The following is a 17,704-nucleotide window of genomic DNA, read 5'->3' as shown; positions in this document are numbered from 1 at the left end:
TGAGTGAGGAGGGAGCTGGTATCAGTGAGTGAGTGAGGAGGGAGCTGGTATCAATGAATGAGTGAGAAGGGAGCTAGTGTCAGTGAGTGAGTGAGGAGGGAGCTGGTGTCTGTCAGAGTGAGTGAGGAGAGAGCTAGTGTCAGTGAGTGAGTGAGGACGGAGCTGGTGTCAGTGAGTGAGTGAGGAGGGAGCTGGTGTCAGTGAGTGAGTGAGGAGGGAGCTGGTATCAATGAATGAGTGAGGAGGGAGCTAGTGTCAGTGAGTGAGTGAGGAGGGAGCTAGTGTCAGTGAGTGAGTGAGGAGGGAGCAGGTGTCTGTCAGAGTGAGTGAGGAGGGAGGTGGGGTCAGTGAGTGAGTGAGGAGGGAGCTGGTGTCAGTGAGTGAGTGAGGAGGGAGCTGGTGTCAGTGAGTGAGTGAGGAGGGCGCTGGTGTCAGTGAGTGAGTGAGGAGGGAGCTGGTGTCAGTGAGTGAGTGAGGGGGGAGCTAGTGTCAGTGAGTGAGTGAGGACAGAGCTGGTGTCAGAGAGTGAGTGAGGAGGGAGCTGGTGTCAGTGAGCGAGTGAGGAGGAAGCTGGTGTCAGTGAGTGAGTGAGGAGGGAGCTGGTGTCAATGAGTGAGTGAGGAGGGAGCTGGTGTCAGTGAGTGAGTGAGGAGGGAGCTGGTGTCAGTGAGTGAGGAGGGAGCTGGTATCAGTAAGTGAGTGAGGAGGGAGCTGGTGTCGGTAAGTGAGGAGGGAGCTGGTGTCAGTGAGTGAGTGAGGAGGGAGCTAGTGTCAGTGAGCGAGTGAGGAGGGAGCTGGTGTCAGTGAGCGAGTGAGGAGGGAGCTGGTGTCAGTGAGCGAGTGAGGAGGGAACTGGTGACAGTGAGCGACTGAGGAGGGAGCTGGTGTCAGTGAGCGAGTGAGGAGGGAGCTGGTGTCAGTGAGCGAGTGAGGAGGGAGCTGGTGTCAGTGAGTGAGGAGGGAGCTGGTGTCAGTGAGTGAGGAGGGAGCTGGTGTCAGTGAGTGAGTGAGGAGGGAGCTAGTGTCAGTGAGCGAGTGAGGAGGGAGCTGGTGTCAGTGAGCGAGTGAGGAGGGAGCTGGTGTCAGTGAGCGAGTGAGGAGGGAGCTGGTGTCAGTGAGCGAGTGAGGAGGGAGCTGGTGTCAGTGAGCGAGTGAGGAGGGAGCTGGTGTCAGTGAGCGAGTGAGGAGGGAGCTGTTGTCTGTGAGTGAGGAGGGAGCTGGTGTCAGTGAGTGAGGAGGGAGCTGGTGTCAGTGAGTGAGTGAGGAGGGAGCTAGTGTCAGTGAGTGAGTGAGGAGGGAGCTAGTGTCAGTGAGTGAGTGAGGAGAGAGCTGGTGTCAGTGAGCGAGTGAGGAGGGAGCTGGTGTCAGTGAGTGAGTGAGGAGGGAGCTGGTGTCAGTGAGTGAGTGAGGAGGGAGCTGGTGTCAGTGAGCGAGTGAGGAGGGAGCTGGTGTCAGTGAGTGAGTGAGGAGGGAGCTGGTGTCAGTGAGTGAGTGAGGAGGGAGCTGGTGTCAGTGAGTGAGTGAGGAGGGAGCTGGTGTCAGTGAGTGAGTGAGGAGGGAGCTGGTGTCAGTGAGTGAGTGAGGAGGGAGCTAGTGTCAGTGAGTGAGTGAGGAGGGAGCTGGTGTCAGTGAGTGAGTGAGGAGGGAGCTGGTGTCAGTGAGTGAGGAGGGAGCTGGTGTCAGTGAGTGAGTGAGGAGGGAGCTGGTGTCAGTGAGTGAGTGAGGAGGGAGCTGGTGTCAGTGAGTGAGTGAGGAGGGAGCTGGTGTCAGTGAGTGAGGAGGGAGCTGGTGTCAGTGAGCGAGTGAGGAGGGAGCTGGTGTCAGTGAGCGAGTGAGGAGGGAGCTGGTGTCAGTGAGTGAGTGAGGAGGGAGCTGGTGTCAGTGAGTGAGTGAGGAGGGAGCTGGTGTCAGTGAGTGAGTGAGGAGGGAGCTGGTGTCAGTGAGCGAGTGAGGAGGGAGCTGGTGTCAGTGAGCGAGTGAGGAGGGAGCTGGTGTCAGTGAGTGAGTGAGGAGGGAGCTGGTGTCAGTGAGTGAGTGAGGAGGGAGCTGGTGTCAGTGAGTGAGTGAGGAGGGAGCTGGTGTCAGTGAGTGAGGAGGGAGCTGGTGTCAGTGAGTGAGTGAGGAGGGAGCTGGTGTCAGTGAGTGAGTGAGGAGGGAGCTGGTGTCAGTGAGCGAGTGAGGAGGGAGCTGGTGTCAGTGAGCGAGTGAGGAGGGAGCTGGTGTCAGTGAGTGAGTGAGGAGGGAGCTGGTGTCAGTGAGTGAGTGAGGAGGGAGCTGGTGTCAGTGAGTGAGTGAGGAGGGAGTGGTGTCAGTGAGTGAGTGAGGAGGGAGCTGGTGTCAGTGAGTGAGGAGGGAGCTGGTGTCAGTGAGCGAGTGAGGAGGGAGCAGGAGGGAGCTGGTGTCAGTGAGTGAGGAGGGAGCTGGTGTCAGTGAGTGAGTGAGGAGGGAGCTGGTGTCAGTGAGTGAGTGAGGAGGGAGCTGGTGTCAGTGAGTGAGTGAGGAGGGAGCTGGTGTCAGTGAGTGAGTGAGGAGGGAGCTGGTGTCAGTGAGTGAGGAGGGAGCTGGTGTCAGTGAGTGAGTGAGGAGGGAGCTGGTGTCAGTGAGTGAGTGAGGAGGGAGCTGGTGTCAGTGAGTGAGTGAGGAGGGAGCTGGTGTCAGTGAGCGAGTGAGGAGGGAGCTGGTGTCAGTGAGCGAGTGAGGAGGGAGCTGGTGTCAGTGAGTGAGGAGGGAGCTGGTGTCAGTGAGTGAGTGAGGAGGGAGCTGGTGTCAGTGAGTGAGTGAGGAGGGAGCTGGTGTCAGTGAGTGAGGAGGGAGCTGGTGTCAGTGAGTGAGGAGGGAGCTGGTGTCAGTGAGTGAGTGAGGAGGGAGCTGGTGTCAGTGAGTGAGGAGGGAGCTGGTGTCAGTGAGTGAGTGAGGAGGGAGCTGGTGTCAGTGAGTGAGTGAGGAGGGAGCTGGTGACAGTGAGTGAGGAGGGATCTGGTGTCAGTGAGTGAGTGAGGAGGCAGCTGGTGTCAGTGAGTGAGTGAGGAGGGAACTGGTGTCAGTGAGTGAGGAGGGAGCTGGTGTCAGTGAGTGAGTGAGGAGAGAGCTGGTGTCAGTGAGTGAGTGAGGAGGGAGCTGGTGTCAGTGAGTGAGTGAGGAGGGAGCGAGAGTCTGTCAGGAGAGAGTAAGAAGGGAGCTGGTGTTTAAAACTCCAACGGGTGTGGTCTGAGGCCTACCTACCGTGGCAGGAGGAGGGAGTTGAGGCAGCTGAAGATGAGCATGGGTAACATTGCACACAACGTCATTACGTTGCCGAACTTTCCCTGCAGCTGGTTCTCCCTTGGCATGGCTGAAACATTCATTGCAGAGGTTCCATTGGAGGGCAGTACCGCGCTGGAATCATCCGCGTCTTGCAATCTGTACTTAAAATACTGAGGGAGACAAGCACAGACATTACAGATAGAAGAGTGAAATGGAGCAGGAGGGAGAGAGATTGGATGGGAGGAAGAGGAGGGATGAAGGATAGTGTGGATGGAAGGGATAGAGGAATGAAAGGGGAGAGACAGAGGGGGAGATGGGGATTATTTTTGGTGCTGTATGCTGTCGAGTACAGGACTGGTAGGACAGATGACTGCATCAATACTGGGATGGTATAGAACGGGAGGCTTTAGGGTTTTGGATAATTGGGATCCCTTCTGAGGACGATAGATCCCATAGAAGCAGAAAGGATTGCACTCGAACCCAAGCAAGTCCAACATTCTGGATGGAAGGCTCATAGGTGCTCTTGGTGAGGGTTCAGACTAATTTGACAAGAGAATGAGATGGTGTAGATATATTGGGGTGAAGGAGGTGTAGTCAAACATGGCAGGAAGCTTGGATCAGTTGTGTAGACAAGCAGATGTGGGCACAATGAGGCAGATGGGAAGATCGGTAAAATCAACTGCATCCAATTTAAGGCAAGGAGACCGATAGGTAAGCGGGGGTGAAGTTATGAGTACAGATTGATATGGAATTGCACTGTGTCAGGGACAGACTGGGAAGGAATTGCAGAGTGTCAGGGACAGATTGGTAAGGAACTGGAGAGTGTCAGGGACAGACTGGGAAGGAATTGCAGAGTGTCAGGGACAGACTGGGAAGGAATTGCAGAGTGTCAGGGACAGACTGGGAAGGAATTGCAATGTCAGGGACAGATTGGTAAGGAATTGCAGAGTGTCAGGGACAGATTGGGAAGGAATTGGAGAGTGTCAGGGACAGACTGGGAAGGAATTGCAGAGTGTCAGGGACAGACTGGGAAGGAATTGCAGAGTGTCACGGACAGACTGGGAAGGAATTGCAGAGTGTCAGGGACAGACTGGGAAGGAATTGCAGAGTGTCAGGGACAGATTGGGAAGGAATTGCAGAGTGTCAGGGACAGACTGGGAAGGAATTGCAGAGTGTCAGGGACAGACTGGGAAGGAATTGCAGAGTGTCAGGGACAGATTGGTAAGGAATTGCAGAGTGTCAGGGACAGACTGGGAAGGAATTGCAGAGTGTCAGGGACAGACTGGGAAGGAATTGCAGAGTGTCACGGACAGACTGGGAAGGAATTGCAGAGTGTCAGGGACAGATTGATATGGAACTGCAGAGTGTCAGGGACAGACTGGGAAGGAATTGCAGAGTGTCAGGGACAGATTGGTAAGGAATTGCAGAGTATCAGGGACAGACTGGGAAGGAATTGCAGAGTGTCAGGGACAGATTGATATGGAATTGCAGAGTGTCAGGGACAGACTGGGAAGGAATTGCAGAGTGTCAGGGACAGACTGGGAAGGAATTGCAGAGTGTCAGGGACAGACTGGGAAGGAATTGCAGAGTGTCAGGGACAGATTGGGAAGGAATTGCAGAGTGTCAGGGACAGACTGGGAAGGAATTGCAGAGTGTCAGGGACAGACTGGGAAGGAATTGCAGAGTGTCAGGGACAGATTGGTAAGGAATTGCAGAGTGTCAGGGACAGATTGGGAAGGAATTGCAGAGTGTCAGGGACAGACTGGGAAGGAATTGCAGAGTGTCAGGGACAGACTGGGAAGGAATTGCAGAGTGTCAGGGACAGATTGGTAAGGAATTGCAGAGTGTCAGGGACAGACTGGGAAGGAATTGCAGAGTGTCAGGGACAGACTGGGAAGGAATTGCAGAGTGTCAGGGACAGACTGGGAAGGAATTGCAGAGTGTCAGGGACAGACTGGGAAGGAATTGCAGAGTGTCAGGGACAGACTGGGAAGGAATTGCAGAGTGTCAGGGACAGACTGGGAAGGAATTGCAGAGTGTCAGGGACAGACTGGGAAGGAATTGCAGAGTGTCAGGGACAGACTGGTAAGGAATTGCAGAGTGTCAGGGACAGACTGGGAAGGAATTGCAGAGTGTCAGGGACAGATTGATAAGGAATTGCAGAGTGTCAGGGACAGACTGGGAAGGAATTGCAGAGTGTCAGGGACAGACTGGGAAGGAATTGCAGAGTGTCACGGACAGACTGGGAAGGAATTGCAGAGTGTCAGGGACAGATTGATATGGAACTGCAGAGTGTCAGGGACAGACTGGGAAGGAATTGCAGAGTGTCTGGGACAGACTGGGAAGGAATTGCAGAGTGTCAGGGACAGACTGGGAAGGAATTGCAGAGTGTCAGGGACAGACTGGTAAGGAATTGCAGAGTGTCAGGGACAGACTGGGAAGGAATTGCAGAGTGTCAGGGACAGATTGATATGGAATTGCAGAGTGTCAGGGACAGACTGGGAAGGAATTGCAGAGTGTCAGGGACAGATTGGGAAGGAATTGCAGAGTGTCAGGGACAGACTGGGAAGGAATTGCAGAGTGTCAGGGACAGACTGGGAAGGAATTGCAGAGTGTCAGGGACAGATTGGGAAGGAATTGCAGAGTGTCAGGGACAGACTGGGAAGGAATTGCAGAGTGTCAGGGACAGACTGGGAAGGAATTGCAGAGTGTCAGGGACAGAGTGGGAAGGAATTGCAGAGTGTCAGGGACAGACTGGGAAGGAATTGCAGAGTGTCAGGGACAGACTGGGAAGGAATTGCAGAGTGTCAGGGACAGATTGGGAAGGAATTGCAGAGTGTCAGGGACAGACTGGGAAGGAATTGCAGAGTGTCAGGGACAGATTGGGAAGGAATTGCAGAGTGTCACGGACAGACTGGGAAGGAATTGCAGAGTGTCAGGGACAGATTGATATGGAACTGCAGAGTGTCAGGGACAGACTGGGAAGGAATTGCAGAGTGTCAGGGACAGGCTGGGAAGGAATTGCAGAGTGTCAGGGACAGACTGGGAAGGAATTGCAGAGTGTCAGGGACAGATTGGGAAGGAATTGCAGAGTGTCAGGGACAGACTGGGAAGGAATTGCAGAGTGTCAGGGACAGATTGGTAAGGAATTGCAGAGTGTCAGGGACAGACTGGGAAGGAATTGCAGAGTGTCAGGGACAGATTGGGAAGGAATTGCAGAGTGTCACGGACAGACTGGGAAGGAATTGCAGAGTGTCAGGGACAGATTGATATGGAACTGCAGAGTGTCAGGGACAGGCTGGGAAGGAATTGCAGAGTGTCAGGGACAGACTGGGAAGGAATTGCAGAGTGTCACGGACAGACTGGGAAGGAATTGCAGAGTGTCAGGGACAGACTGGAAAGGAATTGCAGAGTGTCAGGGACAGACTGGTAAGGAATTGCAGAGTGTCAGGGACAGACTGGGAAGGAATTGCAGAGTGTCAGGGACAGATTGGGAAGGATTGCAGAGTGTCAGGAACAGACTGGGAAGGAATTGCAGAGTGTCACGGACAGACTGGGAAGGAATTGCAGAGTGTCAGGGACAGATTGATATGGAACTGCAGAGTGTCAGGGACAGACTGGGAAGGAATTGCAGAGTGTCAGGGACAGACTGGGAAGGAATTGCAGAGTGTCACGGACAGACTGGGAAGGAATTGCAGAGTGTCAGGGACAGACTGGGAAGGAATTGCAGAGTGTCAGGGACAGATTGATATGGAATTGCAGAGTGTCAGGGACAGACTGGGAAGAAATTGCAGAGTGTCAGGGACAGACTGGGAAGGAATCGGAGAGTGTCAGGGACAGATTGATATGGTATTGGAGTGTGTCAGGGACAGATTGATATGGAATTGGACAGTGTCAGGGCCAGACTGGTAAGGAATTGGAGAGTGTCAGGGACAGATTGATATGGAAGCTGAGGGACACAGATAAGGTGAATAGTGACTCTTTTCCCTGGGGTTATGAACTAGAAAGGATAGATTTAAGAAAGAGCTGAGGAGCAACTTTCCCCTGTTCCCCCCACTCCCCCCCCCACAAAGGGTGGTGAGTATATGGACTGAACTGCCAGAGGAAGAGGTTGAGGTGGGTACAATTATGATATTTAAAAGACATTTGGACACATATCTGTAGAGGAAAGATTTACAGATACATGGGCCTAAAGCAAACAAATGGGACTTAGGTAGGCAATTTGGTTGGCGTGGACAAAAAGCTATTTTCTGCGCGGTATATCTCCATGATACTATGAGATTAAGAAAGAAATTATGAGGACAAAGAGGGCCATGTAACGTCACTGGCAGATATCCTGGGGCATTTCATAACAGGAGGGTAACCAGTGAAAGAATGGGCCAAATCAGGGACTGTGTGTGGGACGACAGGAAGCAGGCAGACTCTAAAAGGAATACTTCTCTCCTACATTCACCAAGGAGAAAGACGTTACCGGTAGAGATTTCTGGGATGGAGGTGGTAATATTTTAGAGCATATTTTTAGGCATCTCTCCTGTAAGCCCAAACTCAGGCCACAGTGGGAATCAAAGGAGGAGACTGTGGGAGTCCTGACACTGAACTTAAAACGTTTATTGGCTGTTGGTGGGTGCTAGGAGACAGAGAACAGTCAATGTGGTACCTCTAATCAGGAGCAGCAGAGATCTGAAAGTAATTACAGGCCAGCCAGTTTTATGTCTGTGGTACAGACATTACTAGAAAAGATTAGCTTTTCTGAGAGGATAGATTAATATATAATGGTACAGCACAGGAACAGCCACAATATTGTGCCAAACCAATTAAATTTGTAATCAAATGGACAACAAATCGCTTCTGCCTACAAAATGTCCATATCCCTCCATCTTCCTTACATCCATGTGCCTATCAAAATGGCTCTTAAAAGTGCAAAAATGCTTAATATCTGCCTCCACCACCACCCCAGGCTGCGCATTCTAGACACACCTTCTCCTGTGTAAAAAACTTGCCTTTGAAATTATCCCTCACCTTCAATGCATGCCCTCTGGCATTAGGCATTTCAACCCTGGGAAACAGATGTTCCCGGTCTTTATCTCTTTATACCTGTCACAGTCTTGTAAATCTCTAGCAGATCTCCCCTCAGACTCTGCTGCTTCAGAGAAAACGACCCGAGTTTATCCAGTCTCTCATGATAGCACATGCCCTCTAATCCAGGCAGTATGCTGATAAACCTCTTCTGCACCCTCTCCAAAGCCTCCACATCCTTCCTGTAGTGGGGTGACCAGAACTGTATGCAGTACTCCAGATGCGGCCTAACTAGAGTTTTATAAAGCTGCAACAAAACTTCTTGAATGTTGAACTCAATGCCTCGACTAATAAAGGCGAACATGCCCTATGAATTCTCTTCTTCACCACCCTATCAACCTGTGCAGCCAATTTCAGGGAGCTATGAACTTGGACCCCAAGATTCCTTTGCTCTTCAACATGGTTTAGGGTCTTTCAGTTAACAGTGTATGGTCTCTAATTTGACATGCCAAGGCACAAAACTTCACATTTGGTGGGGTTAAACTCCATCTGCCATTTCTCCACCAACATCTGCAATTGATTGATATCTGCCATATTCTTTGTCAGTTTGCTACTCTATCCCCAACATCACAAATTTTTGAATCATCTGCAAACTTACTAATCCACCCATCTACGTTTTCATCCAAGTCACTTATATACATCACAAACAGATGTCCCAGTACAGAACTCCACTAATCACAGATGTGATTCAGCTAGAATAAATGTCATCGTATGGGCACAGCAGTTCTGAATCCAAACAGCCAATCCATGGATCCCATGCATCCTAATCTTCCGAATGTGTTTCCCATGAGGGACCTTGCCAAATGCCTTACTAAAACCCATGAAGGCTCTACCTTCATCAATCACCCTCATCACCTCGTCAAAAAACTCAATCAAGTTCATAAGACACGATTTGTCCCACACAATGCCATGCTGACTCTCCCTAATTAGGTTATTATTTTCCAAATACTCATAAACCTTATCCCTAAGAATTCCCTCCAATAACTTCTCTACCACTGGAAACACGACTGCAGTTTCCAGAGTTATCCCTGGTTCCTTTCTTGGCCAGTCCTCCAGAACCTCCACTGTGCCTAGACAGGACACGAAGATATTGATCAGAGCCCCAGCAATCTCTTCAATTTCCTCGATGAATGTCAGGCCCTGGGACTTAATCACCTTAATGCTCTTTCAGAGACCTAACTCTATCTCCTCCTTGACCTCGAAACGCTTGAGCATATCAATGTGCTCGGTCCTGATCTCCCTATCCTTTGTGTCTTTGTTCTTGGTAGATACTGATATAAAGTACTCATCAAGGACCTCACCCAAATCCACTGCATCCAAGCAAATGTTCCCCCCTTTATCTTTGAGTGGTCCCACCCTCTCCCTAGTTATCCTCTTGCTCCTGATGTATGGAATGCCTTTGGATTCTCTTTAATCTGACTTTCCAAGGACTCTTCATGGCCCTTCCTGGCTTTCCTAGTTCTCTTTGAGTTTTTTCTCTGTCTTCTTTATAATCCTCAAGGGCTCTGGTTGATCCTAGCTTCCTAAACTTTACATACCTTTCCTTTTCCTTCTTGACCTCTCACGACATCCAAGGTTCTCTTACCTTGCCATCCTTGTCCTTCCTTCTGACTGGAACATACTTCTCCTGTACTTTGTGTATTTGGTCTTTAAACACCTTCAGTATGGTGGATGTGGATTTGCCCAAACACAGATGTTCCCAATTAATTCTCCCTGCTTCCTGCCCTAATACTCCCAATATTCTCATAATTAGCCCTGCTAAAACCCTCCCGCAAGGTCCATACTTACCCTTGTTTATAAATATCTTAAAACTTAAGGAGTTGTGGTCACTGTTCCCTAACTGTTCACCCACTGAAAGGTCGGTCACCTAGGCAGCCTCATTACCCAAGACCAGGTCCAGTACAGCTCCTCTTCTTGTTGGACTATCTACATATTGATTTAAGAAACACTCCAGGATGCACCTAACAATTTCTGCCCCACTTAAACCTCTCGCACTAAGAAGATCCCAGTTTATCTTAGGGAGGCTGAAACTCCCATGACAACAACTCTACTGTTTTTGCACCTTTCCTTAATCTGCCTGCATGTCTGTTCCTCAGTGTCCTGGTGGCTATTGGGGGGGGGTTGTTGATACAATCCCATCAGGGTGATTGCACTCTTCCTGTTCATTAGTTTAGTAGTTCCATTTTAATATTTTTGACTCAGACAGCAAACCCTCCCATATGTCCCCTCTAAGTGTTGCTGCGATATTGTCACTGATCAGAAGAGCAACTCTTCTCTCCCCCTCCCCCCCCACCTTTTTTACCTCACTCTTTATCTTTTCTAAAACATCAAAATCCTGGGACATTAAGCATCCATTCCAATCCCTCTCTCAACCAGGTGTCTGGTTTAACACAATAGTTCCATGCTCTAAGTTCATCACCTTTACCCATAGTACTCCTAGCATTAAAACACACTTGCTTCAAACTATCTGTGTCATCGTATCCATTACTTTGCTCCTCCCTGTTTTTGCTGGCCCTGACATCTACCTTCCCCTCCATCCCTCCATTTTCTGACCTGGTGCTTTGGTTCCCACCCCTCCTGCTAAACTAGTTTAGCCCTGACCCCGAGTAGTGGACTATATCGCTCTATTTCCTGTCTGTTCATGTGTCTGTCCAAATGCTGCTTAAACATTCCCAATGTACCTGCTTTCCCCCTTTTCCTATCCTGGCAGCAAGTTCTGCGTCTCTACCACTCTGTGTAACAGTCTGTTCCAAGCCTACACTGGGGTCCGTGCCCCGCTTTTCCTACGCTACATCGACGACTGCGTTGGTGCTGCTTCCTGCACCCAGGTCGAGCTCGTTAACTTCATCGACTTTGCCGCCAGCTTCCACCCTGCCCTCATATTTACCTGGTCCATTTCTGACACCTCCCTCCCCTTTCTCGATCTCTCTGTGTCTATCCCTGGAGACAGCTTATCCACTGATGTCTATCATAACCCACTGATTCTCGCAGCTACCTGGACTATTCCGCTTCCCATACTGTTACTTGTAGAAATGCCATCCCCTTCTCTCAACTCCTCAGTCTCCACTGCATCTGCTCCCAGGATGAGGCTTTTCATTCCAAAACGAAGGAGATGTCCTCCTTTTTCAAAGAAAGGGGCTTCCCTTCCTCCACCATCAACGCTGCCCTCAACCGCATCTCTTTCATTTCACGCATGTCTGCTCACATCCCATCCTCCCACCACCCTACCAGGGATAGGGTTCCTCTTGTCCTTACGTACCATTGCAGCAGCTTCTGCGTCCAGCATATAGTTCTCTGAAACCTCCACCATCTCCAACATGATCCCACCACCAAGCACATCTTTCCTGCCCCCGCCCCCACTTTCTGCTTTCCACTGGGATTGCTCCCTGTGTGACCCCCTTGTCCATTCGACCCTCCCCACTGATCACACTCCTGGCACTTCACTTTGCAAGTGCCACACCTGCCCCTACACCTCCTCTCTCACTAACATTCAGGGTCCCAAACAGTCCTTCCAGGTGAGGCGACACTTCACCTGCGAGTCTGTTGGGGTGATATACTGCGTCTGGTGCTCCTGGTGTGGTCTTCCTGCATATCGGTAAGACCCGACATAGTTTGGGAGATTGCTTCACCAAGCATCTACGCTCCATCCACCAGAAGAAGCGTGATCTCCCAGTGGCCACCCATTTTAATTCTACTTCCCACTACCATTGTGATATGTCAGTCCATGGCCTCTTCTACTGTCGTGATGAGGCCACACTCAGGTTGGAGGAACAACACCTTATATTCCGTCTGGGTAGCCTCCAACCTGATGGCATGAACATCGATTTCTCAAGCTTCTGGTAATGTCCCCCTCTCTGCCCTCTCCTTCATCAATTCCCATTCCCTTTTCCCTCTCTTACCTTATCTCATTACCTGCCCACTGCCTCCCTCTGGTGCTCGTCCCCTCCTTTTCTTCTTCCCATGGCCTTCTATCCCCACCTATCAGATTCCCCCTTCTCCAACCCTGTATCTCTTTCACCAGTCAACTTCCCAGCTATTTACTTCATCCGTTCCCCTCCCGGTTTCACCTATCACCTTGTGTTTCTCTCTCCCCTCCTCCGCTTTTTAAATCTACTCCTCATCTTTTTTTCTTTAGTTCTGCCAAAGAGTCTTGGCCTGAAATGTCAACTGTACTTTCTTCTATAGATACTGCCTGGCCTGCGGAGTTCCTCCAGATTTTATGTGTGCTACTCTGTGTAAGTACTTGCCTTGAAAATCTTCTTTACATTCCACCCCTCTCACCGTAAAGCTATGCTCTGAAGTATTTGACATTTCTATCCTGGGAAAAAGACTACCTATCCAAGCTATTCCTCTTGTGATTTTATATACAGTACTTTTATCTGGTCACCCTTCAGTTTCTGACAGTCCAGAGTTTTACAGTTCATAGTCTCAAATGACAGTATCCTGGTGAAATTTTTCTGCACTCTCTTCAAGGCCTCCACATCCCTCCTGTAGCAAAAGTGATTTAATCAAAGGGCATAAATGTAATATAGAGGTTTAAAAGGGATAAGATGGAGATTTTATAGCCCACCCCTCCCTCCATGAATGGCAGAACTCTGAAACATGCACTGCGGGAGGGGGTAGTGAAGGCAGACTCATGGAATTGAAGAAATATCTGGATGTGTATTTGAATCACCAAGGCAAAAATGTTTCGTACAAACTTCTGGTAATGAGATTACTGTAGATAAATACATCATGGTTCTGGCAATGAAATTACTGTAGATAAATACCTCACTGTTCTGGTGAATGAGATTACTGTAGATACTTGAAGACACCTCACTGTTCTGGTGAATGGGATTACTGTAGATAGACACCTCACTGTTCTGGTGAATGGGATTACTGTAGATAGACACCTCACTGTTCTGGTGAATGGGATTACTGTAGATAGATACCTCACTACTGGTGAATGGGATTACTATAGATAGACACCTCACTGTTCTGGTGAATAGGATTACTATAGATAGACACCTCACTGTTCTGGTGAATGGGATTACTGTAGGTAGATACCTCACTGTTCTGGTGAATGAGATTACTGAAGATAGATACCTCACTGTTCTGGTGAATGGGATTACTGTAGATAGATACCTCACGGTTCTGGTGAATGGGATTACTGTAGATAGATACCTCACTGTTCTGGTGAATGGGATTACTGTAGATAGATACCTCACGGTTCTGGTGAATGGGATTACTGTAGGTAGATACCTCACTGTTCTGGTGAATGGGATTACTGTAGATAGATACCTCACTGTTCTGGTGAATGGGATTACTGTAGATAGATACCTCACTGTTCTGGTGAATGGGATTACTGAAGATAGACACCTCACTGTTCTGGTGAATGGGATTACTGTAGATAGACACCTCACTGTTCTGGTGAATGGGATTACTGTAGATAGATACCTCACTGTTCTGGTGAATGAGATTACTGTAGATAGATACCTCACTGTTCTGGTGAATGGGATTACTGTAGATAGATACCTCACTTCTGGTGAATGGGATTACTATAGATAGACACCTCACTGTTCTGGTGAATGGGATTACTATAGATAGACACCTCACTGTTCTGGTGAATGGGATTACTGTAGGTAGATACCTCACTGTTCTGGTGAATGGGATTACTGTAGATAGACACCTCACTGTTCTGGTGAATGGGATTACTGTAGATAGACACCTCACTGTTCTGGTGAATGGGATTACTGTAGATAGATACCTCACTGTTCTGGTGAATGAGATTACTGTAGATAGATACCTCACTGTTCTGGTGAATGGGATTACTGTAGATAGATACCTCAATTCTGGTGAATGGGATTACTATAGATAGACACCTCACTGTTCTGGTGAATGGGATTACTATAGATAGACACCTCACTGTTCTGGTGAATGGGATTACTGTAGGTAGATACCTCACTGTTCTGGTGAATGAGATTACTGAAGATAGATACCTCACTGTTCTGGTGAATGGGATTACTGTAGATAGATACCTCACTTCTGGTGAATGGGATTACTGTAGATAGACACCTCACTGTTCTGGTGAATGGGATTACTGTAGATAGATACCTCACTGTTCTGGTGAATGGGATTACTGTAGATAGATACCTCACTGTTCTGGTGAATGGGATTACTATAGATAGACACCTCACTGTTCTGGTGAATGGGATTACTGTAGATAGATACCTCACTTCTGGTGAATGGGATTACTGTAGATAGATACCTCACTGTTCTGGTGAATGGGATTACTGTAGATAGATACCTCACTGTTCTGGTGAATGAGATTACTGTAGATAGATACCTCACTGTTCTGGTGAATGGGATTACTGTAGATAGATATCTCACTTCTGGTGAATGGGATTACTATAGATAGACACCTCACTGTTCTGGTGAATGGGATTACTATAGATAGACACCTCACTGTTCTGGTGAATGGGATTACTGTAGATAGATACCTCACTGTTCTGGTGAATGAGATTACTGAAGATAGATACCTCACGGTTCTGGTGAATGGGATTACTGTAGATAGATACCTCACTGTTCTGGTGAATGGGATTACTGTAGATAGATACCTCACTGTTCTGGTGAATGGGATTACTGTAGATACTTGAAGATACCTCACGGTTCTGGTGAATGGGATTACTGTAGATACTTGAAGATACCTCACGGTTCTGGTGAATGGGATTACTGTAGATACTTGAAGATACCTCACGGTTCTGGTGAATGGGATTACTGTAGATAGATACCTCACTGTTCTGGTGAATGGGATTACTGTAGATACTTGAAGATACCTCACGGTTCTGGTGAATGGGATTACTGTAGATACTTGAAGATACCTCACGGTTCTGGTGAATGGGATTACTGTAGATAGATACCTCACTGTTCTGGTGAATGGGATTACTGTAGATAGATACCTCACTGTTCTGGTGAATGGGATTACTGTAGATAGATACCTCACTGTTCTGGTGAATGGGATTACTGTAGATAGATACCTCACTGTTCTGGTGAATGGGATTACTGTAGATACTTGAAGATACCTCACGGTTCTGGTGAATGGGATTACTGTAGATAGATGCCTCACTGTTCTGGTGAATGAGATTACTGCAGATAGATACATCACGGTAGTGTTGCGGTTAGTGTGACGCTATTACAACTTGGAGTACCAGAGTTCAGAGTTCAATTCCCACGTCATCTGAAATGAGTTTTTACGTTCTCCCTGTGGAGCACAGAATGTGTGGTTTTCTCTGGTACCTGTTTCCTCCAACAGTCCAAAGGCATACCAGTTAGTAGGTTAATTGGCCATTGTAAATTGTGCAGTGAATTAGACTAGGGTTAACTCATAGGCTGCTGGGCAGTGTGGTTTAAAGGACCAGAAGGGCCCATCCTGCACTGTACCTGTAAATAAATAAATAAATAAATAAATAAATGCTTTATGGTTGCCGTGGACACACTGGGCTAAAGAGGTTTCTGTACTACATGGCTGTGCGACTCTGGGAGTGGAAGAGAGGGAGGGAGGGAATGGTTCAGTGGCTGAGAAGGACGATTGGGACAGGGTTGGCAGGGATCAAGGATACACACCTGAATGGCTGTCATGAAAAAGTTCCAAGGAAGAAGGGTTCCGAGTCCCAGGATGAGGAAGATCAGCCACACAGCCTTGAACCTGTTTCAGGGACAGAACCAGCAGTTGAGTAACACACTCCAAATCCCACACACGGACCTGACAACTCACATTCCATCCCACCCTGAAGCCTGGACTTCTCTGAGGCAGTATGACCCTGTGACTCATACAGTTCCTGGTGCTGTCCCACCTTGGCATTGAGAAGCTCATTGTTACATGGACCATTCTGTCTCCAGCCCCCATTCAGTACCATCATTCACACTTACTTGTGTTTCAGTTTTGTAAGGATGGTTTTGGGGACAGACAGTAGAGCTAGTGTTTAGGGACGGGGATGTGGGGGAATTAGAGGACAGCGATTAATAATCTGAACCTTCACTCCACGTTCAAAGCCCAGCAATGTCGATGTGGGCGGATGTCAGAACAGCAGACCGTCAAGCTGAGGGCTGATCGTGAGACTGGAATTCGAGTCCAGTATTCAGGGTCCCATCGTCAGCAGCTCTGGAGTTTGAGGCCTGGACTTTGGATCCCCGTTCATTATCATCTGTGAGCCCAGGGTCGATCAAAGCCTGAAGGTCGATCAGAAGTCCAGACATTGGGGCACAATGACCAGAGCCTAGAGTCTGCCAATCTGTGTGAGTCAGCTGGCGAAGTTGAAGGCCCAGTGTCTGCGAATCCACAAGTTCGCTGGAGGCTGGAGGCCGAAGATGGCCTGTCCTGGTGTGAGAGGACTGTGTCTGTGTGTGTGGGAGGGAGGAAGGAACAGGCTGGTGTTGCTTTGTCACTTGGGATGTTTCGCTTTGTTGTGCTCCGTGTTGCTCTCCTAAGCGTGGTGGGCATACTACATTGGCACCACGTGTGGCAACACTTGCCACCGTGCCCCAGCACATCCTTGGTTGTGTTGGTTGTTAACGCAAACAACTCATTTCACTGTATGTTTCGATGTACACGTGATTCTGAATCTGAAACACTAACCCTACTTGTGACAAACACCGACCATCCTGACCCATCTCATGCTGGCCACTTCACCAATTCCTCAGCAACCCGCCCCACACCGACTGCCCCGTCCCCCCCATTCCGCAATGACCACCCTGTCCTGTCTCACATCACGATTACCCCCCCATTCCGCAATGACCACCCTGTCCTGTCTCACATCACGATTACCCCCCCATTCCGCAATGACCACCCTGTCCTGTCTCACATCACGATTACCCCCCCATTCCGCAATGACCACCCTGTCCTGTCTCACATCACGATTACCCCCCCATTCCGCAATGACCACCCTGTCCTGTCTCACATCACGATTACCCTCCCATTCCACAATGACCACCCTGTCCTGTCTCACATCACGATTACCCTCCCATTCCACAATGACCACCCAGTCCTGTCTCACATCACGATTACCCCCCCATTCCACAATGACCACCCTGTCCTGTCTCACATCACAATCACCTTCCCATTCCGTAATGTCCACCCTGTCCTGTCTCACATCACGATTACCCCCCCATTCCGTAATAACCACCCTGTCCTGTCTCACATCACGATTTCCCTCCCATTCCACAATGACCACCCAGTCCTGTCTCACATCACGATTACCCTCCCGTTCCACAATGACCACCCTGTCCTGTCTCACATCACGATTACCCTCCCATTCCGTAATGTCCACCCTGTCCTGTCTCACATCACAATCACCCTCCCATTCCACAATGACCACCCTGTCCTGTCTCACATCACAATCACCCTCCC

At 49.2% G+C, this 17,704-nt stretch overlaps 1 protein-coding gene across 8 annotated transcripts in view; it reads right to left on the bottom strand.

Annotated features, from left to right (window-relative positions):
- The window catches only part of LOC134342402 (equilibrative nucleoside transporter 1-like), a 150,605-nt gene that overhangs the window by 72,373 nt on the left and 60,528 nt on the right, over positions 1-17,704 (bottom strand). For 7 of the 8 annotated variants that reach the window (XM_063040483.1, XM_063040486.1, XM_063040482.1 and 4 more), the window contains 2 exons: positions 15,922-16,003; positions 3,223-3,413 (listed from right to left, as the gene is read on the bottom strand). In XM_063040483.1, the coding sequence (XP_062896553.1) occupies positions 3,223-3,413; positions 15,922-16,003 (273 nt within the window). The remainder of the gene's footprint in view (positions 1-3,222; positions 3,414-15,921; positions 16,004-17,704) is intronic. The other variant, XM_063040488.1, reaches the window with a different exon arrangement.

The sequence above is a fragment of the Mobula hypostoma genome, chromosome 2 (genome assembly GCF_963921235.1).
Source record: "Mobula hypostoma chromosome 2, sMobHyp1.1, whole genome shotgun sequence".
Lineage (NCBI taxonomy): Eukaryota > Metazoa > Chordata > Chondrichthyes > Myliobatiformes > Myliobatidae > Mobula > Mobula hypostoma.
The sequence above is the reverse complement of the archived record's forward strand: the minus strand, read 5'-3'. Positions and strand labels throughout refer to the sequence as shown.